General features: G+C 44.9%; 1 protein-coding gene across 8 annotated transcripts in view; it reads left to right on the top strand.

Annotated features, from left to right (window-relative positions):
• The window catches only part of SYBU (syntabulin), a 112,634-nt gene extending 95,842 nt beyond the window's left edge, over nucleotides 1–16,792 (top strand). For all 8 annotated transcript variants that reach the window (XM_059395059.1, XM_059395056.1, XM_059395054.1 and 5 more), the window contains 4 exons: nucleotides 5,112–5,214; nucleotides 11,343–11,546; nucleotides 13,056–13,205; nucleotides 14,724–16,792. In XM_059395059.1, coding sequence (XP_059251042.1) covers nucleotides 5,112–5,214; nucleotides 11,343–11,546; nucleotides 13,056–13,205; nucleotides 14,724–15,828 — 1,562 coding nt within the window. In that variant the 3' untranslated portion in view covers nucleotides 15,829–16,792. The remainder of the gene's footprint in view (nucleotides 1–5,111; nucleotides 5,215–11,342; nucleotides 11,547–13,055; nucleotides 13,206–14,723) is intronic.
• The last annotated feature ends 6,445 nt before the right edge of the window (nucleotides 16,793–23,237 follow it).

The raw sequence follows: 23,237 nt of genomic DNA, 5'->3' as shown, positions 1-23,237 counted from the left end.
TATGAAAAAGAGTCATGCCTCTCAAGAGAACCAGCGGTCCTACAAGCAAAGGCCACCAGAGTTTCTGGAGGCCAGGGAGCAGAGCTCACTAGTTGGAGAATGCCTTCTGCCGCACGATGTGCAGTCACCAAGACATTGGCATCAGGAGGTAGAGGTCATCAGGGTCATCCACTGCTTTAAGTCCTGGAATCCTGCTCCACCGACGCCAGTAGCTGACCAGAGACAATACTGATGAGGATAACTTAGGCATGCATTTAAAACTCCCTTTAGCTGTTCAAACACAAGTCTGCGACAGCAAATACTGTATCCTGCGCTCTTTCCGAGTATTCTCTATGACATCAGATTCGAGGTCAGTTATCTACACACAGGCATGTGGAGACAAACACGCTCTTGACCACAAAAACTGCTTTAGGCTAATGTCATCCAAAAATATATGCGATGCAATATGAAATTTCTGGAAATGAGCATATCCTTTGGCTTAAAAATTCTTTCAGGCATTGATTCTAAAGAATAGCAGACAAGGGGGCACCTGGGTGGCTCAGTTGGTTAAGCATCTGCCTTCAGCTCGGGTCATGATCTCAGGGTCCTGCAGTAGCCCTGACTTGGGCTCCCAGCTCAGCGGGGAGTCTCCTTGGCCTTCTTGGCCTAGGTACAAGTCTTGCCTCCACCTCTTGATAGTTGTACCCCCTTGTGCATGTCATTCAACTTCTCTGCCTTGTCTGCAACAGGGACTGATAATTGTCTCTACCTCATAAGGTCTGTACTATCATGGGAAGTAAATAAGTTGATAAGTAAATATGCTTAGAATGGTTTCTGGCATATAGTATTTTTTACTCATAATAGAAAAATTGAACATAGACTATATACTCACTGATTTAATAGAACACAACACAGGGGCACCTGTGTGGCTCAGTCAGTTAAACATCTGACTCTAGTTTTCCTCTCAGGTCGTGATCTCAAGGTTGTGAGCTCGAGCCCCACTTCATACTCTACACTCAGCACGGAGTCTGCTTTGAGTTTCTCTCTCCCTCTCCCTCTCCCTCTGTCCCTCCCCCTGCTCTCTCAATCTCTCAAATAAATCTTAAATATATATATAAATATATCTTAAATATATATTTTATATATATGTGTATATATGTATATAAACCTATAATGTAGTATATTTTGAAGATATTCACATATTAAAAGAAAATCAATTAGACTACATAGTAATGTATTAACTATGAATGCTGAGTAATTATACATCAAAAGGTTAACTTTAGTTATTTTTTGGTGATGGAATAATAGACTGCATTTTGTCCTGCGGATCATTGCTGTTTTCTAAATTTCTTAAAAAGGAAATGTGTAATAAAAGTTGTCTTTTTAACCCCTGCAGGAGAAGAATGGCTAACATTTATTGAGACCTTACAAGGGATCAGGTGGTTTATGTGTGTGTGTGTGTGTGTGTGTGTGTATGCATGTGTTTGTAAACACACACACACACACACACACGCACACACACACACACTCCTTGCTTACAATAACCTTAAGAGGCAGAATCCATGATTATCATCTCCATGCAACAGATGGAGAAAATGAAGCGCAGAAAGGCGAAGTAACTTGCCAGAAGGCCCCCATCTAGTGACCGGTAGTGGTGGGATTTGAACCCGGGCTGTCTGACGCAGGGCCTATATTTTTAGGTTAGGTGCCGTCTTTGTATGGTTTGAATAATACCGATGATCCTTGAGCTATAATCCCCACAGCACTAACCTAGTTGCACACGCTGATATAAGGAAATGAGTAGAAAGAGCCTCTCCTTCCTTGAGTCTTTGTTGCCAGCTGGTAGGTAAACGGGGACTTTCAGATCTCCAGTCTTCCTCTCAGTTATCTTGCTTAGTAAATGAAAGAGTTTGTGTATCAGATAATGTAGTGCAATTGACCTTTCCGCGTATCCGTTAAGAAGAGTGTGTTGACTTTACCTTGCATTAACCAAACTGAAAATGTATTTTAAAACATAGCAAAGTGAAATGGCGTTAAGTAGCGTCGATGTTTTCTCTATCCTCTTACTCAGTCCTGCATGCAGCCACTGGGTACCCGTCATGAATCTTCTAACCTCTTCCAGAAGGTAAGAAAGAGAAGTATAGGAACAAACGTGGGCCCCGCCCATACCTAGGAGTCAATATGTCGAGTTCCAATAGCAGTGAGGTGGAGAGTGAACTCGTCCCTTCAGTTCAGAGTACATAATTACCACAGATCAAAGGCATCTTGAGGAGACAATGGATTTTCAGCAGTTGTCTGGTCTGTTTCTGTTGTAGAATTTCTGTTTTTATTCAGGCAGTTAAGTTATAATTGGTGGGATTATGCGTTTCTTTTAAGGGATGTAAATTGGGTGTTTCGGAGTCATAATCTTACGTTAGAAAATCGTCTCTCGAGCCTGGTGGCTGCACCCACAGGATCTGTTTTTTGAAAACTGTCTGCCTTTATCACTTAGTCACTAACCTGATGATTTACTAGCAGACAGGGCTGGTGGAATTAGGAGGTCAGGACTAGCATATTGCCGGATAGCACTACCAATAATCATGAATCCTTGAGACTGTAAAATACTGCAGTTTAGCTAGTGCATTACGCAGAGGGAACTAATTACATTTGGGGAGCCCGTTACAACATTAGATGGAGTCTCTGAAATCCGGAAGGAATAGCCACTCTCAGTCCTGATAAACTGCCTAATTCTCCTGGACTTCTGGTGGGAATTAGGATTCACTGCCATCAACTGTGCTAAGTGGCCATTTTTGGTGTCTTTTCCAGAAGAAGATGAAATTCCAGAGAGGTGCTGGGAGTCCAGGAAGGGACTTCTGTCTCTGCCCTGCCTTTCCTTCTAGCATAATTAATACAACTTGTCAGTGAGAGGATCTGTTCACCAGTGGGCCAGTCTGGCTGCATCTCGTACCAGTGGTCCTCTTGGCTGTTAGGGAAACAGGACTATATAGTGTATCCAGGAAGTTCCCCTGCGCCCTCCTTCTTCCCACTGCCTTCTTGAGGACGCAGTATGGTGTGGAGAAGTGGCATGGAGACTTGGTCCTGACCAGGATTTGTCCCCCACAAGCCTTGGGCAAATCAGTTTTGAATTTCTTCAGTAGTAGAATAGTGAGATTGACGTCTGCTTTACAGACCTGTCGAGATTAACAGATACAAAGAATAGAAAACTTGTCCTAGAGGGTCTGGTGGCTAGTAGGCACTCAATAAATAGTTATTATTGTGATGATAATTATAGCTCATGGCTTGTTAGAAACTCAAAGGTTTTTAACACGGAGGACATGGGGAGATGGAGAAGAGAGAGGGGAGTTGAGGGAAATTGGAAGGGGAGGTGAACCATGAGAGACTACAGACTCTGAAAAACAATCTGAGGGTTCTGAAGGGGCTGGGGGGGTGGGAAGTTGTGTCAGCCTGGTAGTGGGTATTGTGGAGGGCGCGCATTGCATGGAGCACTGGGTGTGGTGCATAAACAATGAATTCAATGTATTTTTTACACTGAAAAGTAAAAAAAAAAAAAAAAGAAACTCAAAGGTTTTAGGTCATTCCTATTTTTCTCAACCCAGAAATGTGAGCTGGCTCTGGGTTCTAGACCACAAGAGTCACAAACTGTTGTAAGAGTTGAGAGATAAGGTCAAATAAAACTGTATAGCTAGATTTATTTTTCCAAAAGCCTATAGAATTTTACCTTTTTTAAAAATCATCTCTTCCTTCTTCCCATTTGTTCTTTTTTTTGCCTCTTCCACTCTCCTTCACTCCCCAAGGCAATCCATGGAATAGTTCTATGATGACCATTTCAGAACTCTGTATGTTTTTGTTAGAGATGAATTTATATTAATTATTCTGCCACACAACATGTTTCTAATTACATAACAGTCTGTAGTCTGTACTCAAAATGTAACGTGATTTTTGTAAACTAATGAACACTCTCCCTCCCCCTCCCCCAACTACAATGTCACACATCCCTATAATAACCCCAGTTTCCATCACTGTCACTGTGAACTTTCTTCATTCTGCTTGGAAATGTTCAGTTCTGCCTTTTTGTGAAGGATGTGTTATTTGTTTGTTTGTCTGTTTGTTTGTTTTTTAAGATTTTATTTATTTATTTGACAGAGACACAGGGAGAGGGAACACAAGCAGGGGGAGTGGGAGAGGGAGAAGAGGGAGAAGCAGGCTCTCCACTGAGCAGGGAGCGCAATGCAGGGCTTGATCCCAGGACCCTGGGATCATGACCTGAGCTCAAAGCAGACGTTTAATGACTGAGCCACCCAGGTCCCCCGTGAAGGTTGTGTTCTCAGTAGAAAAGCAGCAGGGGCCCCTGGGTGGCTCAGTGGTTTAAAGCCTCTGCCTTCAGCTCAGGTCATGATCCCAGGGACCTGGGTTCGAGCCCCGAGTCGGGCTCTCTGCTCAGCAGGGAGCCTGCTTCCTCCTCTATCTCTGCCTACTTCTCTGCCTACTTGTGATCTCCATCCATCAAATAAATAAATAAAATCTTAAAAAAAAAAAAAAAAAAAAGAGAAAGAAAGAAAAGCATCCGAGCAGTCAGAGTCACTCATCAGAAAGCAGGTTCAAGGACCTGTCTGGAGCCCTCCTCACTGTCTTCCCCGCTGCTTGCCCCCTGCTGATTCTCCCCAGACCTAAAAGAGCCAGATTCAGGAACGGCTAGCTGACTGCAAAAGCCCAAAGATACACTCTCCTGGAAAAACGACTCTGGGACTGACAGGCATGCTCTTCCTTCTGCCTGAAGTTTGGGCCGGAACGTTCCTGTGGCTGAGGGAGGGCTGAGGACGCACAGGAAGAGCCCTGCGTGTCTGTCCCCACCTCGGCCACCAGGGAGTGTCCGCAGGAAGATCGGTCTTTATGAAACCAGCCCCGCTGGGCTTCTAAGCTGTGTTTATGAAATATTGTCCTCGTTCTCGCACCTTCTCTTATTTGCTTTGAGGAACGGACCGAGAGCCGGGAAGCTCTGGAATCCTGCCACTTGCTGAGCTTTGAGTGTGCCCCTGCGGGGACCTGGGGGCCTGGCCGGGCAGGGAAGTAGCCAGCCTGTTCTCAGGTTTCCTTCCTTCACGCCTCTCTCTCTGCCCCCTGTTGTTTTTCAGGTAGTGAAGCGGATTTTAGCTCCTCCAGCAGCACGGGCAGCATTTCCGCTCCTGAGGTCCATATGTCTGCCCCGGGAAGCAAGCGGTCCTCTTTTTCACGCAAGTAGGCACAGTTTCCTGCTCTGTAATTATTAAGATGCTTTACACAGGTGACTTACCTGTCCTTTACGTTCCTGTGGAACCACCTGAATGAACTGTCATTTCATATTTTGTTATGCTCAGTGAGCAGTTTTTGTTTTCTATAATGATTTGCAATTGGAACTTTTCACTGTCTTCCCAGCAGCGGTCACAGGGCTTAGCCAGGGTGTGTCTGCCCCTGGCTGTCTCTCATCCAGGCCTTGGCTGTGTGGCCACTTGCCCTTCTCTCCCTTCCCCTTCCCTCACTCACCTGTGTACTTACCTGGTTCACAGGTAAGTACACAGGTGAGTATCTACTGTGTACTTACCTGGTTCCACTTCCTACCTGCTTCCCCTTCATGAATCTGTCATCTCTTAGCTCTGAAGCCTCTGACTTCACCATTTCTTTCCACTAGCTGAGTTTGCATTTTATCCTCGTGAAAGAGACATAGTGAGCCCTGATTACTCCCAGCGTTCACTTGGGGAAGGGGTGAAAAGAGAATAAAGTTCATAGACGTGGGTGGCCATCACCACAAGAGGCGTGAGAACAGAAGTGCTACAGATGTGGGCTCTGGAGCCCCAGCTGCCTGGGTGTGACGGCCCGCTCCACCCCCTACAGGCTGTGTGGCCCTGAGCAAGTTGCTTAACTTCTCTTTGCCTCAGTTTCCTCATCTATAAAATAGGGCTACAGTCATACCCACTTCGTAGGGTTTATTGTTAGGATTAAATTAGTTCATGCATGTAGAGTGTGGGTCCGTGCTTAGAGCGTAGCAAGCATCAACAGATGTTCGCCATGGATGCTATTTGGGTTGCGGGAAGAGAGGGGCTGTGGGAAGTCATGAGCTACCATTTATATTTGGCAGGAAAAGTGGTAAGCCTAGGATTCTCTCCTACTTTCAGTGACCTTATTCATTCAATAGGTATTTATTGAGCATCTACTATGAAGGTCTAGAGATAGGGCAATAAACAAAACTTCATGGAAATTATATTCATTCTAGTAGGAAAAGAAAGACAATAAATACATAAATAATAAAATTTTTTAAAAAACACACAGAGAAAGGCCATTGAGACTAATAGGATGTATGGCATCTTTAGGATAGGGTGTTTCCAAGAGACCTCTGTGATACGTTGAGCTCTGAGCCAGGGACCCAAACAGTTCAATGGAGTGAGCAGCAAGACCTCTGAGGATGATTTGTCTTTAGATTTTAGGCAAATCCCTTCACTTTCGTGGGCCACAGTGTCCAAGTTTGTAAAAAGAGGGTTGGACCACATAATTTTTAAGGTCCCTTCCTTCATGGAGAAAAACTGATTAGTTACTAAAAAGTTGCATTCTCAGGATTCAGCAAGCAAATATTTCCCATTTCTCTTCAGTGAGCAAAACATTTAGCCGATGTATTTTGCTTGGGCTACTGTCACAAAAGAGTTAAGTCCACAATGAAAAAGCACAGTTATTCTAGCCCCAAACATAATCTATTTTGGAAATAAAGTACCTCTAGGATCACAGAATATGAATATAAACATTTTCTGTATAAATCAGTTGTGGCTTCCTCTGAGAATAAACCATTTATCTAACCCATTCAAGAAAATTAGCACATACCTATAGTACAAGTCTCAAAGAGCAGAGAACAAGAGAAAAAAAGAAATGGCCTGTCAAAGAAGCCAATTTTATTAAACATTTCAAAAGAATTTGTGTGGTTAAGTTCCAAGGTAATGTCTACAATACTGAGTGACTTAGAGAAAATTGTCTGGTCTGGAATCTCTGGTTTCTCCAAGTGACTGAAAACTGAAACGCGAAACCTAAAATAGCTAAGTAGAATTATGTGCAAATCAGATACATGCTTAATAGATGGAAAATTGGAATTGGCAGTATTCTATCCATTATATTCACTTTTTTTTTTTTTAATCAGACCCAGGCACAGAGCATAGTCAGTAGATTTCTGTGAGGTGGTACCTTGGACATTTCACGTAATTTTTGTGTTCTCCAGGGCTGTGCAAGGACAACTCCCCTAGATGGGTTGGGTATCCTTGTCAACCTTGTAATAGTTTATGATCCTTTTAAATGGCTTGTGCCTCCTATAATAAATGAATTTTCTCTGTGGAGAATCAGCTTCTGGGAGGAAAGTGAGCAGAAACTTGGGTGGTGAAGGGGTGGGAAAAGTAAGCAACAGGTGGAGCTGGTGAGAATATTTTTGGTGGGATTTTAAAAACAAGACTTAAGGATTTACAAATGTTCTCTTCTTACAGAAGGCCAACTCTGCTGACATTTCTGAGAAATTCTTTCTCTCTCTCTCTTTTTTTTTTTTTTGAAGATTTATTTATTTATTTTAGAGAGAGCGAGAGGGTGAGGGAGAGGAAGGAGAGAGGAAGAAGGAACAAGGAGAGTCTTAAGCGGACTCCAGACTGAGCTCAGGGCTCAGTCCCATGACCCTGAGATCATGACCTGAGCCCGAATCAAGAGTTGGACATTTAACCGAGTGCATCATCCAGGTGCCCCTGAGGAATTCTCTTTCTTAAACTGAAATCCTAATCTGGCCAAGGGCAGATAGAAGTGAGAAAGAAAAAAAAATAATAAAGTTTGGAATTTGGAGTCAGAGAGACATGGCTTGAGTTTAGCCACCATTATTTATTGGCACACGAGCCAGAGCTCCGAGCCTTACTGCTCTGGAAAATGGGGTAATAGTGGGTGGCATCTACGTCACCGAGTTAATTGAACTAACGTATGGGTGCTTAACATGGTGCCCAGAATTTTATAAAAGGGCCATAAGTGGATATTTTCATCAGTAGTGGTAAGAATAATATTGATGGCCATGAGAATGAAATGATGACGGTGGTGGTGATGATTGTCTTATTTTGCTTGGGCTACTGTCACAAAAGAGCACAGACTTGTGGGCTCACACAGCAGGAAGTCACCCTCTCACAATTCTGGAGGCTGGAAGTCCAAGAGCCAGGTGTCCGCAGGATTGGCTTCTTTGGAAGCCTTGCTCCTTGGCTTAGAACTGGCCATCTTGCCTCTGCTTCATCAGCAGAACCTTTCTCTGTGCCTGTGTCCACGTCTCCTCTTCTTATAAGGACACTAGTCGAATTGGATAGGATTTCATTGGATTTCATTACCTTTCTTAAAAGCGGTTTCCAAATACAGTCACATTCTTAGGGACTGGGGGTGGGACTTCTATATTATGAATTGGGAGTGGGGCACGGTTCAGCCCATAACAGTGACCACGGTGATGATGATGATAGTAATGTTGCCGTGGAGTAAAAAGGACAACATCGGGCGAATAGACATTCTCCTTGGCCCCTTGTGAGGTTCCCTTCTTCTCTTTCTCTTCATTTCCATCACTGTATTCAGGTGTGCAGGAGGGGGCAGGGGCAGCAGAATTCTGTCTCCTCCTTGTGGACTGCATTCTTCTTGTCCACCACACCGAGGGATTTAGTGTGGGCTGAGGAAAGTAGCATCGCATTTTCCCGGCCATGGCCATGGCAAACATGGACCCTTGGCCTCTCCTTGAAAATGTTTTGCCATGACTTTGTACCTCCATGTGTTAGCATTTGAACTGAACTAAATGTAAGGAATAAGACTGATACTTTTAAGCATGTAGTTTCTTTTTTATAAGTTAGCTATTATATTCTAACCACTCATTTCCTGAAATATAATTGAAGATTTAATTGTACTTTAGTAGTGTTTAGTACTTGAAGGGATTTTGCTTTATTCAGTATACCAGATGAGTTCTTCAAAATCCCCATCTAATTTCATTTGTATCTTAATGACTGCTCTGCAGTAAAAGTCAGTGGTGAATTCTTCAGGTAATAACCACATCCATAGCCAGTACCTACATACCATTTAAAAGCCCCAGACAATATATTCTATTTGTGTAAAGTAAGGAGACATTTCTTCAGAGTTAAAAAAAAAAAAAAAATCTGTATTTAAATCTTAGTTCGGTGTGCATTTTTGGACCAGATTTTTCCTTGAACCACAGTTATTTCACATAACTGAATACTTAATGTAATGTAAATGAGAGGTAATAATTGTACCAGCTTTATAGCATGGTGGTTGAAATTAAGTAAAACTGTGCTCTCAAAGCATCTGGAACATGGCTAGGGTCTCAGAAGGTCGTTAGTGAAGGTCGACTCAGAAGGGGATTGCCCAGGTCAAACTCAGGGCTAGCTCTTTACTTTCAGCCCTGGCTTGTAGTGGTTAATCTTGCATATTTCTCACTGTCACATTCAGAAATAGTCAGGCCAGCTGGAGTAGGCTCAGAAGTGAAGTGTGGAGAAGCGGATCCAAGCCAGAGCCCGTGTTCTTTTCTGCTGCTCAGCCCAGCACCCCTGGGCTGCTGAAGTTGGTTTGTCACAAAGCCATCAGTCCATCTGTTCCATATAAAGTGTCCCCTTCTCACGAAAAGGAGGCAGAGTCTATCTGGATGATTTCAAAAGGAAAGAACTTTTTAACTTTAGAATTTGGTGATGTTTCATTTATATGTGATTTACTGGGTTGACAGCTAGTTGAAATTACATTTGATTTTAAATAAGTGCAGTTTCGGAGCCAAGTTTACCCACACGCACACGCACATTTACACACGTTTCTCATTGATATGCGTCCGTTGGGTGCAGCTGTAATCGAAACTGCAAGGGGGCGGGGCATGGTCAAAAAGCAGTACTTCTGTGTGAAAGTATCTTGTTCTCTTCTGTTTCCTTGTAATGTCATCAAGAAATATTCCTGACACCGAACTGTTACCCTATTTAAGTAATTTCAACATTCTCAAGTTGCTTCCTTACATAGTGGGTGTCAAATCTCTGGAAGAAAATGAATAGGGAAGTCCAAACAAGTTGATCCTGTCATACTATCCTGCAGCGGAATCGCCCTTCACATCTTATCAAACGCACTTGCATGCATTCTTTGATTCACATCAACTCTGCGAGGGAGGCAAGAAAGATCCCCTTGTATTAAGTAGCTTACTTGCCTAAGTTCCTAGTAAGTGGCAGTGCCAAGGCTACAACCCAGTTTATTCATTTAATAGTCATTATTTCAGGAGCTCCCACCATGTGCCAGCAAGTAGTGGGGACAGAACAGACTATGCTCCGGCCCTCAGAATGCCCTCGTCTAGCAGGAAGGACACACAGTGTGTGGTTGTGATGCCATGAGATAAATTTCAGAGTACTAGGGACCACTAAGGAGCCCCATGTACACAAGTCTAGAGAAGGAAGAATCCAGGAAGGCTGCCTGGAGTAGGTTTCCATTGGTCTCAAAGTTGGAGATATCCCAAGGCTTAGGGTAGGGAGCAGGAGGACATTCTAGGCAGAGAAAACTGTAAGTTCAAACACATAAAGGTGATGGAGAGCTTGGATCATCAAGAAACTGTAAGTTGTTTGGACTTCTGGAATACAGAGGGAGGAGGGAGGAGTGGCAGAAGATGGGTTGGACGGGGAGGTGGGATTGGACCTCATGAGGCATGGGGGCAGCCATGACAGCCATTGAGGACAGTGACATCCAGTTCCATTTTGGAAAGGCCACTCCAGCTGGGGCAAGACGACAGGCCGGGAAGCCAGGAGAGGGCTGTTCCAATCCAGCAGCTAAATGATAAAGGCTGTGTTAAGTCATTGGGGGTGGAAAGAAAAGGAAAGAAAATAGGTGGTTAAACTATAGACTTGAGACATTTGTGTGGGCTGTGTTCATCTGTCCTCTTTTCTCCTCCTCCTCTGTGGGCAATCCCCTTTCTCTTTATCCTCCCAATGAACCACCCTGGTTTTCTTACCCCAATATGAACCAAACCCAAACATGTTGAAGCTGAGAACAGGTGTCCTGGCACAGCCTCCGGAGGGGACCTCAACCAAATCAATATTTGACGCGGGGTGTGCTCTTAACAGCCATTTGGGATTAATCCAAAGCAAGCTTTATGGTCAGAAACTATTTGCGCGAATGGCAGGCGATGAGGTTGTCCGTGCTAACGGCAGATGGAAAGAAATCTCGGGCAGGTGGGAAGAGGGTCGCTCAGAAGGACAGTTTGCTAGTAATTATGTTGCCCTTTCAACTCTATGCATTGAATTTCCTTAGTAGTAACTAGCATTGGAACACTGGTCGCCCCAGGCATGTGAACATTTTACATGCTTTTCTCCCAGCCGAGGGCCCCATGGGCGGAGTAATGGAGCTTCGTCACACAAGTCTGGCAACAGCCCGCCCTCCCCACGGGAGAAGGACTTTCTGTCCATGCTGTGCAGGAATCAGCTGAGTCCCGTTAACATCCATCCCAGTTACGCGCCTTCCTCCCCAAGTAGTAGCAACTCGGGCTCCTACAAAGGAAGCGACGGCAGCCCAGTCATGAGGTGAGTGGGCTCCGGGGTCTGAATTTGCCCTCCTCGGTAAGTTTTCTTGCAAAAACTTAGAAACTTGAAAGAAAAAAAAAAAGGTATACAACTCTTGAGCCTTATTCTGTAGTAAAGTCACTTCTCTTTCCTTTCCCCAATGAGCTAATCCCTCAAGGGCAGCTGCAGAAAGAACACAAAGCATAGTTTCTGCTAAGGCTTATCAGTCTGAGGAGTGACAGGCCAGGGAGGAAAATGGCACAGGGGCAGTAGGGGGGACCGACGTCTTTCCCTCAGAACAGGAAAGAGTCATTCAGGGGTTGGTTCATTCATTCAAACATCAGATATGGCTTGAGTACCACATTGTGCCAGGCACTGTGTAGAGCACTGGGAATGGGACAGTGAATGGCAGAGAGGGTCCCTGGGCCTACTGCCTGGAGGACACTAAAGACATTGCTCATTTAATGACAAAAACACATTTAAGGTTATCCTGTGAGTACCGGTTGCTGTATGTGTTTTTAAGAGGTCAGGAGGGGATCCAGCTCAGTCTAGAGGGATCAGAGGAGGCCTCCCTGAGGAAATAATTTTGAAATGGAATCTGAAGGTCAAGCAAGGAATTAATTAGTCTGGGGTGGGGGTTGGGGGGCAGGAGGTTCTGGAAAAAAGGACCTATGCAAGCTAAGGGGCCACAACAGAAGCGCTAAAAGGTTGGGAGCTGGACATGGGTCATCTTGGACGGAGCGCATGCTCAGGGGGAGCAGAGCAAGTGTAGCGGCCTGGACGGATTCCAGAGTCAGGGCAGAAGCTGGCAACTTTCCTCCCTCGTCTTCTTCCTTCTGGGTGGTCATTCTCGCTCATTGCTCTGGTACAGCAGGGATGCCCCAAGCTTGGCCAGGCCTGAGAGAGACTGACATTCCAGCTCAGGAAGTTTTCTCGAACCCTGGGCACCTCTCTTACAAACCACATTCTGGTGACAGTGCAGTAGCCTTTACCCATTGGAAGAAGGAAACTTCTTCCAATGGGTAAAGATCAGATTGTCAGATCGTCAGATCAGCACCCTCACACCAGGGATTGATCTAGAAACAATGTGAATCCAGCTCCTAACCATCAGGATGGTTAGGCAGTGGCACATTGTGTGGAAAGTCAGGACATCTCACTCTCCCTCCCACCCCGCCAACCCACGCATTGTCCTCTCATCTAACAGTGGGTTACTCTGAACCCACAGGCAGGCCCGTGCACAATTGTGCATTATTTTGTATGAGCTCATTCCCTAAGCCATAGAGAATTCTCCCTCTCCACTGTCCCCACCTTCTCCACAAACACCCTCCCCGCAGTCTCCCAAGAAATGTGAGGTCCTAAGTTGGCAGGTAGGTTCCAGTCCCCCTTCCCAAGTGAAGGACCTTTACTGAGGTTGAAGACCCCCAGGACACAGCTGCCATTCTTTCTCAGGCAGTTAGCTTCTCAGGCTGTTAGCTGTGCCCTAACTGTTCTCACAGAAGAAGGAACATTTCATTGCTTGGATTGTTTCAGGCGCTCTGGAAGGTACATGTCCTGTGGTGAAAATCACGGTGTCAAGCCTCCAAACCCAGAACAGTATTTGACGCCTCTGCAGCAGAAAGAGGTCACTGTGAGGCACTTGAAGACCAAGCTGAAGGAATCTGAGCGGCGGCTTCATGAAAGGTGAATCTGCGCGCCTTTCACTCCCATGCGGGACACTTTCTTTTCCCATCAAGTGAAATCCAAGCCCACACTCTAGAGAAATAGACAAGAAGAAAGATGATTTCACTGAATTTTTGCCAAATTCCTTAAATTGGTCTTTCAAAAGAGCCATTTCATGTTCCTGCCTGATTTACTCCTTCAGGAGGTTGAGGGACCCTTTCAGGTTAGAGGGGATCCCTGCTTTCTCTACGTGTGTACAGCTTTGATGTGAAGTGTTGGGCGTGTGCGTGGCTATTTTTACACAGCAGGAACACTGGCAGGAACAGTCCCCTACTTCCAGCAGAAAGGGTCACACAGAGGGGCCCCTCTCAAGCCCTGTTTCTCTCTCTGAGAGGGTGGATGGCCTGTGTATTGTGATTCCTGCAGGCTATTTCTGTGCTGAAGGAAGAGGTTCATTATTCTTGGCTAAGTGTTAAGGTAAAAAACAAAAAACCAAAAAACAGCCCGTGCTTAAGAGATCTTATCTCAGAAAAGACCTTTGACATCTTGGGGCAGGCCAGATTTTCTGCTTAATGATTTTCCCCTGGAACATTCTGGCATAGCCGCACCAATCTCTGACCAGGGTAGCTGTGAACTCAGGGTGAGGGTAGCATGAGTCAGACCTCACTTTCTGGAAATCTTTGTTTATGATTTGGGGAATCTACTGAAGGGGTTGAGCAGTCATGGCAGGGAAGCATGGGAAGGCAATGGAACTGGAGAATAGTCCAATCTGAATTTAGAGAAGCAAAACTGACGCCATCCCTTCATACAGATCATGATCCTGACTGCCTGGTCTTCATATCCACGGAGACTGTGAGGACTTGTATTTACATTGACTGTGAAGAAATGAGAGGTCAGGAAGAATTTTTCGACAAAGATCTAGAGATAGGGTCCCGTGAAGGATCTGAAACAGTGGGATGGATCTTCTTCAGTGTCGCATGGCTCCCCTATCCTCTTCCCTTGAGAAGAGTCAGAATAATCAGCGTTTCACAAAGTCCTTGCGACATGCAGCATTTTTTAATTTAAAAAAATTTTCAGATTATTCTATGATCAGAACAAGGCTGCAGGCCGAAAACTTAACCAGTCTGCCTTGTGTCTGTGGTGGATGACCAAAAGTGAAACGAACTTTCCTTCCACACAGTGTAGACGTAGGAAAGGGTAGGCGATGGATGGACAAGCAGGCAAAGAAGCTCTAATGCATTCCTATGTCGAAATTTCAAATATTAAGTACTGAACAGAGGATGGTGCTTATACTTACCACACCGCCTGACAGGTCATAAGCCCTCAGAAAGAAAAACCATTTTTTTATTCTGATTCAATTCCAAGCTAATACCTGTGAGGGAAAAAAAAAAAAAAAAAACAACAAACCCTCAAAACTGATTTAACCTCTGCGTTTCAAGGGCGAAGAGCCCGGGCTCTTGGCCGAGTGTGGGCATGGCCGTCTGTCTGCCCGGCTGAGAGCCGACATTTCCCTGAGCCCCGCTTGTCTTCTCCCCGCAGGGAGAGCGAGATCGTGGAGCTCAAGTCGCAGCTGGCCCGCATGAGGGAAGACTGGATCGAGGAAGAGTGCCACCGCGTGGAGGCGCAGCTGGCCCTGAAGGAAGCCAGGAAAGAGATCAAGCAGCTCAGGCAGGTCATCGAAACGATGCGGAGCAGCTTGGCTGATAAAGATAAAGGCATCCAGAAATACTTCGTGGACATAAACATCCAGAACAAGAAGTTGGAGTCTCTGCTTCAGAGCATGGAGATGGCGCACAGCGGCTCCCTGAGGGACGAGCTGTGTCTGGACTTCCCCTGCGATTCCCCGAGGAAGAGCTTGCCCCTCGGCACCGCTTTTGGCAAGATGGCGGACGGGCTGGCTCTGGAAGAGCAGGTCGTGGAGGAAGGGGCTGACCGCGAGCTGCTGGCGGGAGGCGCCAGGGCCGAGGGCGCAGATCTGTTGGATGGGATGGTGACGGCCGCCCCCGGCGAGGCCCCCGACCTGGAGCTTCTTCGCTGCGCGCGCGGGGCCGAGGCCCTGGAGCTGCGCCCCCTGGCGGCGGGTCAGGAAGAGGGCGGCGTGCTGGTGGAGCAGGCCGTGCAGACTGACGTGGTGCCCTACAGCCCCGCGGTCTCCGAGCTCATTCAGCACGTGCTCAAGCTCCAGGACCCCTGGCCCTCCAGCCCGGCGTCTCCCGAGGAGTCCGGGGCTGACTCGACCGAGAGCTTCCCGGAGTCCTTCTTGGCATGCCTGGTTGATCTGACGCCAAGAAATCCCAACTCCGCCATCCTTTTGTCTCCCGTGGAGACCCCATCCGCCGCGGAGGGTCCGGCGGCCCCTGCAAACCGCCTCATGAGAGAGCTGGATTTTGCAGGCTCGGTGGAGGAGAGACTGGACGCGGTCGTCCCGCTGCCGCGGGGGGCCGCCGGGAGGCAGTACTGGAGCAGCAGCTTCCTGGTGGATCTCCTGGCCGTGGCCGCGCCCGTGGTCCCCACGGTTCTGTGGGCCTTCAGTACTCAGAGAGGGGGGACAGATCCGGTCTACAACATCGGGGCGCTGCTGCGGGGCTGCTGCGTGGTCGCCCTGCATTCGCTCCGCCGCACCGCCTTTCACATCAAAACCTGAAGAGAAGTTGTCGCCCTGTGCCAGTCTGTCCCGTGTCCCGTGCTGCCCTGGGGCGGGGGGTGGGGGAGGGGAGGATGGGGGGAGACAGCGGGTCAACCTGTGGCGGTCTGTGCTCTGTCGTTCTGCTCCTCGGTATTTGATTTGCACTATATTTAGTTGACACCTGTTCGCTGTCTGAAACGAGAGGTATCTTCAAAGGCATGGAGACGTGGTTCAAGTTCAATGTCCCACCAGTGGTAGAGAAAGCATGCTCCTGACCCTGCCGTGTCGTCCGAGGTACCTGTGCTTCTCCTAGTGGTTCAGGAAGAGAAAATGCAGAGTTTGCACTTTCAAGACAGCTTCTGTAAGGCCGGCATGTTCGCTCCTTGCTTCGCTTTGTGCCGTTTAAAAATGTGTAATTGTTACAGCATTCCAGTGGTCTTGTGCGCAGCAGGGGACTGTAACCAAAAATAAAACTGTACTCCTGTAATTGGTTTGAAGAAGTCTTGAATAGCTCCTTAGTGTCTTACTTGGGGTTGATAAGGTTTGAGTGTTTGGGGTTTTTTACTAAATGTAGCTCCAGAGTTGTAAAATGGCTTGTTTGTTCCTAAAGCTGTTAATTGATGAAACTGTATGTAAGTTCACAATGTATTAACTTATTTTTTGCTTATTATATAGTGTTTTATTGGGAATTGTTTGTAACCATACACTTCAGCATGATGAAAATAAAGATTAGTGTTTCCATTTAAATAAATGTTTTATCCTCCTGTAAAATAATTATGTTTAGTTTTACTCCTGTATATGGTAAGAAAGACTAAATGGATAGGTCCTTTCTTCTTTAACAATAGGGGTCTGTAAAATGGAATTAAGGAATGAGAAAGAGGGGAAAAATTATTAAAGAAAGGTGAGGGTTTCCTACTGTCTTTAAAAAAAACTTTGCTTCGGAATAAAAGTAGCTTTGATTGTTTGCTCTGAAATTACCATACACTTGTTTGGTCATATATTTATTCCCTAAGGATGTGTTGAGTATTTGCAAAAAAGTTGGGTTGATTTTTTTTTTTTAGTATGTTAGGGATACAGAGAAGGAGAACGTGCTAATACCGTACGCTTCCTCCCCTTGGAATGATAGGATGAGGGTGGGTTCGTGGCTGGGAAGGATGAGATAATATTTGATTTTCTATAACCTTATTTATTCCCCGCACTAACCTTGTGAGGTGGGTATTAGTCTGTTTTACAGGTAAGGGAGCTAAATCTCAATGAGGTAAACCACTCACAATTCCATGGTTCACCTCAGAAGCCAGATGTCAACTGTCTGCAAAGCAAATGTTTTTTTCCCCACTGTAAAAGGAAAAAGAGATGAGGCGATAGACTAAGTTTGCACCCAGAAACTCTCCTTCTCTAGCACTTACCACTTTTAAATATACTGTGTTTTTACTTCATTTACTTGATTATTGCCCATCTTTCCCACTAAAGCATTAGGTTTCTGAGGGCGGGGATCTGTGTTCTGTTTTGTTCACAGATGTATGTCAAGAAAGTAGAACAGTATGTGGCGCATAGTAGGGGTTCTAAAAATAGCTTTTGAATGAATTAATTCATCCAACAAATACTTACTGGGTGATAGGCACTTTACCAGACCTGCCATCAGTACTAAAGAAGGCAGATAAATCTTCTGCCCCCAGGGAGCTTAGGTTCTGTCTGTAAAGCCCCAGAACATGCCTACAAATGAAGAAAATCATTTTAGATGGTAAGTACCTCTAAGCAAATAAAGTGTCTTGACCAAGAGTGACAGGGGTAAAGGTAAGGAACAAATCTCTGAAGAAATAACGTTAGTTCTAATGGATTAAAAAGAGCCACATATGTAAAGACACAAGGAAAAAAATGTTTCAAAAAGAACAAATGCAAAGGCCCTGAGTCAGAAAAGGGCAGGACATGTTACAGGGGCAACAAGGAGGCCCGAGTGACCAGAGCTCGGAAAGAAGTGGAGGAGGTGGGCTATCAGAGAAGTGGACAAGAGGCTAGTCTGTATGGGGCCAGGTAGACCATGCTAGAGTTGGTCTGAATTTATCCCAAGTGCAGTAAGAAATATGAACAGACTTTAATCAGGACAATGACACGATCTGCGTTTTGTTTTCACATTTTTTTTTTTTAAACTGCTGCTGTGTGTGGAATGTATCATAAGCAGGCAGGAGTTGGAGCGGAGAGACTGCTGGAATCGTCTGGATGAGCGATTATGACAACTTGGTGCTGGAAGTGGACCTAGAGATTAAGTTGACTAAAGATAAAACTCGAAGACCGAACTGAGGTGATTTGCAGAGAGATTGATGTGGGGGAGGCAATGCTGTAGAGTTAAAGGTAGAAAGAAATTAAGGATGACTCTTGGGTTTTTATTTGGGTACATGGGTCAGTGATGGTGCCATTTACTGAGAATGGAAAAAGAAACATGTTTGGGAGTAAAAGTTTGAGATGTTGAGTAAATATGTGCGTGGAAATGCCAAGCGAGTCATTGCATTTATGAATGTGGAAGCCACAGGCATTGTCAGGGCTAGAGTAATAAAATTGGGATTCCTCAGCCTTTACAGATTATTTAAAACCATGAGCTGGATGAAATCATTCAGAGTGTGGAAAGAAGGAAAGAAAGCCAAAGACAGACCTAGGGCACGTCCACGTTCAGATAGAGACAGAGGATAGAGAAGCAACAAAAAAGCTGAGAAGAGGCAGTCCAAAGGTAGGAGAAGACCCAGGGGAAGGTGGTATTGTGAAAACCAAGAGGGGACAGTTATTTAAGAGTGGAGTGGTCAACTGTGTGGAAATCCAACCATGGAGCTGAGTAACACGAGAACAGATACATGCCCACCGGCTTTGATGAGGTCTTAGCGACTGTCAAGATCCTTTCCTTGGGAGAAGTGGAGATGGAAGCCAGATTGAAGTGGGCTGGAGAGTGAATCCAGGAGGAAAAGTAGAAATCAATGTGTACTGCCCATTTTTTTAAAAATAAGTTTTACTTTGGAAGGTTGCTGGGACGTGGGTGTAATTACACGGGGATACCAGTTACAAGCATTTATTTTTCAATATGGAGAGGAGATAGGACGTTGTTTGTGTGCTTTTGTGGCTGAGCGATGGAGAAAAAGAAACTTAATCCACAGGAGCAAGGACTCATGGAAGGAGAGAAGCCCTTTAAAAGCCCTTTAAAAGGGATGTCAGGCACAAGGATGTAGGTGTGGAGAGAGGTGATTTGTCTCTGATAGGGCCTTTCTTCTCTTGGAGTACACATGCGCCTCAGGACACACATGGCCACTTAGCACGCTGTAGAGCAATTTGGCTGAAATGGAAGGGAAACTATTTCTGGAGGTGAATAACCGGAAGTGTCCCAAAATAATGAGCCATGCTGACTCAGGTCCCTTCCTGTGGTCCAGCCCCAGCCTCAACCAATACCTCGATGCCATTATCTTCCTAACAGTCCCTCCTTGCGACTATTTTTGGCTGTTGCTAAATTAAAGTATTTTTACCTTAAGAAAAATTATGCGCTTGTTTTTGGGATCCCCTGTTGCTAGAGAAACCAATGTAACACACAAATTCAGCCCTGTTCTTCATGAGTTCAAGACGGATGGAGAGATGGGCTCTGGGAAAGAATTCTCCATGAACCACAGATATTTATGTTGATTATCAAATTGGAGGCAGCTGATCACGAACAGTGACTTGCTTTGTCATAATGATTTGTATCCCTCTTTCAGTAAACCAGAGGAGTCAAACAAAATGACCTCATCTGAGACATGGGACACTGGATGTCCTATCCACACTGAAACAAATGTGGACAAAGGTGAAGCAAGACATCCTGGACCCGTTGTTCTGTTTTTCTTTTCCTCACCCTCTGCCTCCCCGCCCTTCCTCCTCCTTCATCAGGGTTTCAGTATGTATAGCGTGTGGAAAATTACTGCTTTTATTCAGAGAAGTCTCTCACAAATGAGTCCCTTGGAGTAAATAAAAGATGGAACGTAACTTGCCTTTCGGTAGCCGAAGGCGTTGGCTGCTTTTGTGGACAGGATGATGTGATCTCAGAAGCGCTCAAAGTTGCATTCAGTAATTCGTGTGCCTGTGATGCACAAATAGGCAGGAAAATGGAAAAAGAACAATTCCACCCTATTGAACAAATTGCTGTCCCATCAAAGCAAATGTTAAGCATTTCCTACAGTTCTGTGTGCAAACATTCCAATTTATAAGAAAAGATTTTTTTTTCCCCCAAAGGGATATGCTGACCTTTCCAAGCTGAGCTGTTCAGAAAGGGGGAAAAACACATTGCACTCAGATGCCAAGCGTTTCTGACATTTGTGGCAGGAGAAAAAGGAAGTCTGTGATTTGCATCTATCACAGGCCCTGCCTAAGTAGTGGTTAGGTCTGATATGTTTTTCTCTTGAGGACTTTTCATTTTAAAAGGTTTAGGGGCAGTTTCCAATTTCCATTTTGGCACAGTGAGCATGTCTACAAAATTCTTCTATTCCCTGTCTTACCGGCAAAGTGTGCACAAAGAAACAGTACCCTAGGAAATTAAAAATATTGGTTTTTAGCAATCAAATCTTAAAAGAATGTCAAACTCCCTGTTGTCCCAAACGAACACAATTAGAAAATCCGCATGGACTAAAACATGTGGTTATGAGGTACTATTTTTAAACCACTGGAGGACGTGCTGTGCTGTGACTACTGATTCTCTTGCAGTCCCAATGGCTATGGTGACTAATGGTTACAGCAGTCATTCCAAAGTTTTTAAAATCTCTGAAAGTTTGTATCAAATCTTACTCAGAAGAGTTTGTATTAAGATTGGAATACTTCCCTACTGTTTAAGTTTTGTAAATGTGTCTCTCTTTTTAAAGATGTTTTCACCGACATAAAAATCCCCATATGTAAGCCACATGAAAGTGCGGTTTGGACACGGAGGTGCTGGCCTTGGAGCCCTGCCATTCACCTCCCACTCGTCCCCTGCAGCGGTCTCAGCATCACCTCGGAGAAGAGCTAGGAAAGCAGTTCACTAAATATGGGGGGGGGGGTGCTTGGAAACCCGCCTGCCACCTGCAGGGAGACTCCCAGTCCCCAGGACTAGTATTCTGGGTGGTGCTAAAGAGCTCCATCCTCTACTGTCCTAAACAGACGAATCCTTCATGGAGCTGTTTCCTAATCTTTCCTCACGCAACCTTGTTTGCCAGTGATCTGCTGGCTTAACTGTGAAGAGGATCTCACCCCCCAGTTCGTATCAGCGCCTGGGACTCTGCCAGAGCCGAGGGTTGCTGCTGGCCTGAACACCAGGTCTGCCTCCCTCTCGAATGCTTTTAAAGGCAGGCATCCTACCCGCGCCGCTCCTCACCGCCCCCGAGTTCTTCCCCATGGTGATCTTATCTGACCCACGGTCAGGGAGGGTTTCACTCTCATTCCCTGAAGGTGTTTGATCAAAGGGCTTTTGAATATCTTTGAAAAATTGCATTTTTGCCAGACTGGTGCTGTAACGAACTGGAATATGAAACCCGTGAACAACGGCAGTGTTTCTGCAATCTGATGGTGCAGTAAGGCCCTCCCTCCCCTTCCTGGCAATCAAACAACTCGCAGTGTTTGACATGGTGTGCCAGCCTTACTGTCTACAGTAAACAATAGGTGCCGGCATTTTAAACTGACCTTTAATTCTTCTGAACCAGCCCATTGTTTCTGGCTTGTTGGTTATACAGAGAAAACGAACAACGAAAGCGGTCGTCATCATTTCCACATCTCGCACTGAAAGCAGTCCATGGAAAAAAGTCTTGAAAATGATGACCCATGTAATTATCTTACTCCATGAGGGTTCCTTCTAATCAGCTATGAGGTTCACATGTGCTGTGAAGCTTTAGAAAGCAATACAAAGCACCTGTATTCTTCTGTACTTTAAACTTAAATGAAGGAAGTTAAATATATCTGTAGCCTTACGTACATCTTAGTTCATTTACTACTAAAAGAAATAGTCAAAACATTTTTTAAAAATTTATTTCATAAGCCAATATATCTAATGATGATGACATTTTTCTCCATAAGTAGGTAAGTACTGGTTTTATTTAGGAATAATCAACAGGTTTGGAAACTGTCTTGATATATAAATTAAGTGAATGTGATTTGGAGAAGAAGTTAGTATCTTATAATGAGCCAAAATTGACATAAGAGTAAGAAACCATAATGATTTCCCTCAACATACCACCAGCTTAGAGTATGTCCTTAGAATTTCCTATGCATGGAAATGACTTTTTCTGTGCCATTTATACTCTCTATCAGATCCTAAAGAGACACGTTCAGAAGATAACCAAAGTCAGGGACACGGTTTGTGGCAGGACAGTCTCTGGGTACAGCTGTAGTCTGCATATACACAAAACCTGTGACCTTGGCCAATGATCAAGTGAACAATGATCCACTCAAGTGAGCTAATTGGCCCTTTTTTGCAACTGTGTGAATATGAACCATATTTCATTTTGTTTTGATTATAATATCTGACCCAAGTAAACTGGAAATACAGTCATAATGGCATTGACATACAGCAACAGTTGTTATTCACATGACAATAAAAGCAAACCAATTTCCTTATTAAATAAGTTCTTAGAAAACACACATAGGTGTTATCTACTATAATTTGTAACATCATTGTCACTGAATTCTTTAAGAATTAGCAAGGAAATTCTAATGGTGAACCTTTGGCAGCTGGCAGTTTCTAGAAAAGAGGACTTTGAAATCATAGTCCACGATGAATACTGATTAACCACTAAGGTAACCTGCCCTCAAAGCTTGCTATAATTAAGCACACAACCGCCTCTCTAAGCTTTGGTTTCATCTTATGTGAAATGGGGTAGTGTCTACCTCACTAGTTTGGGAAGAGTCATTGATATAATTAGGCTCTCAGATACTGCTGAACACATAATGCTTTCCCTCTCTTAATTAAACTTGCAGTTCACCATAAAGGTGTTTAAAAGATTAACATGGTAAGATCAGCCAACGTCTCCCATCGTCCACAGGGTGGGGGCTGCCAAGAGTGCACAGCAAAATGTGGAATCATAACAACTACCATTTGCTGAGTGTTTTTGTATGTGCCACGGGCACTCTTATGAACACTTAAGAGTCTCAGTCAATCCTTAAAACCATCATCTCCATTTAAATGATGTGCAAACTCAGGCAATTTAACACTGCACCATTTCTACAGCTGAGAACTCTGAGCTCTCAGAATTGATGCAATCAGATCAATATATAAGCAAAGCACCTGTATGAATATCCATGGAAGTTTCCAGAAGGAAAGGCTGTAATTACCCTGGTTGGCCACAGACTTCTAGCCTAAGTTTCTGTGCAAAAGCTCCTGCTTGGTGAATTAGCAGGTGTCAGTAACAGGTATTCAGGGTAGAACTCCGGGGACTGAGGGGAGTGTATGTGCGTAAGAG

The sequence above is a fragment of the Mustela nigripes genome, chromosome 3, assembly GCF_022355385.1.
Source record: "Mustela nigripes isolate SB6536 chromosome 3, MUSNIG.SB6536, whole genome shotgun sequence".
Taxonomy (NCBI): Eukaryota; Metazoa; Chordata; class Mammalia; order Carnivora; family Mustelidae; genus Mustela; species Mustela nigripes.
This window is presented reverse-complemented; position numbering and strand designations above follow the sequence as displayed.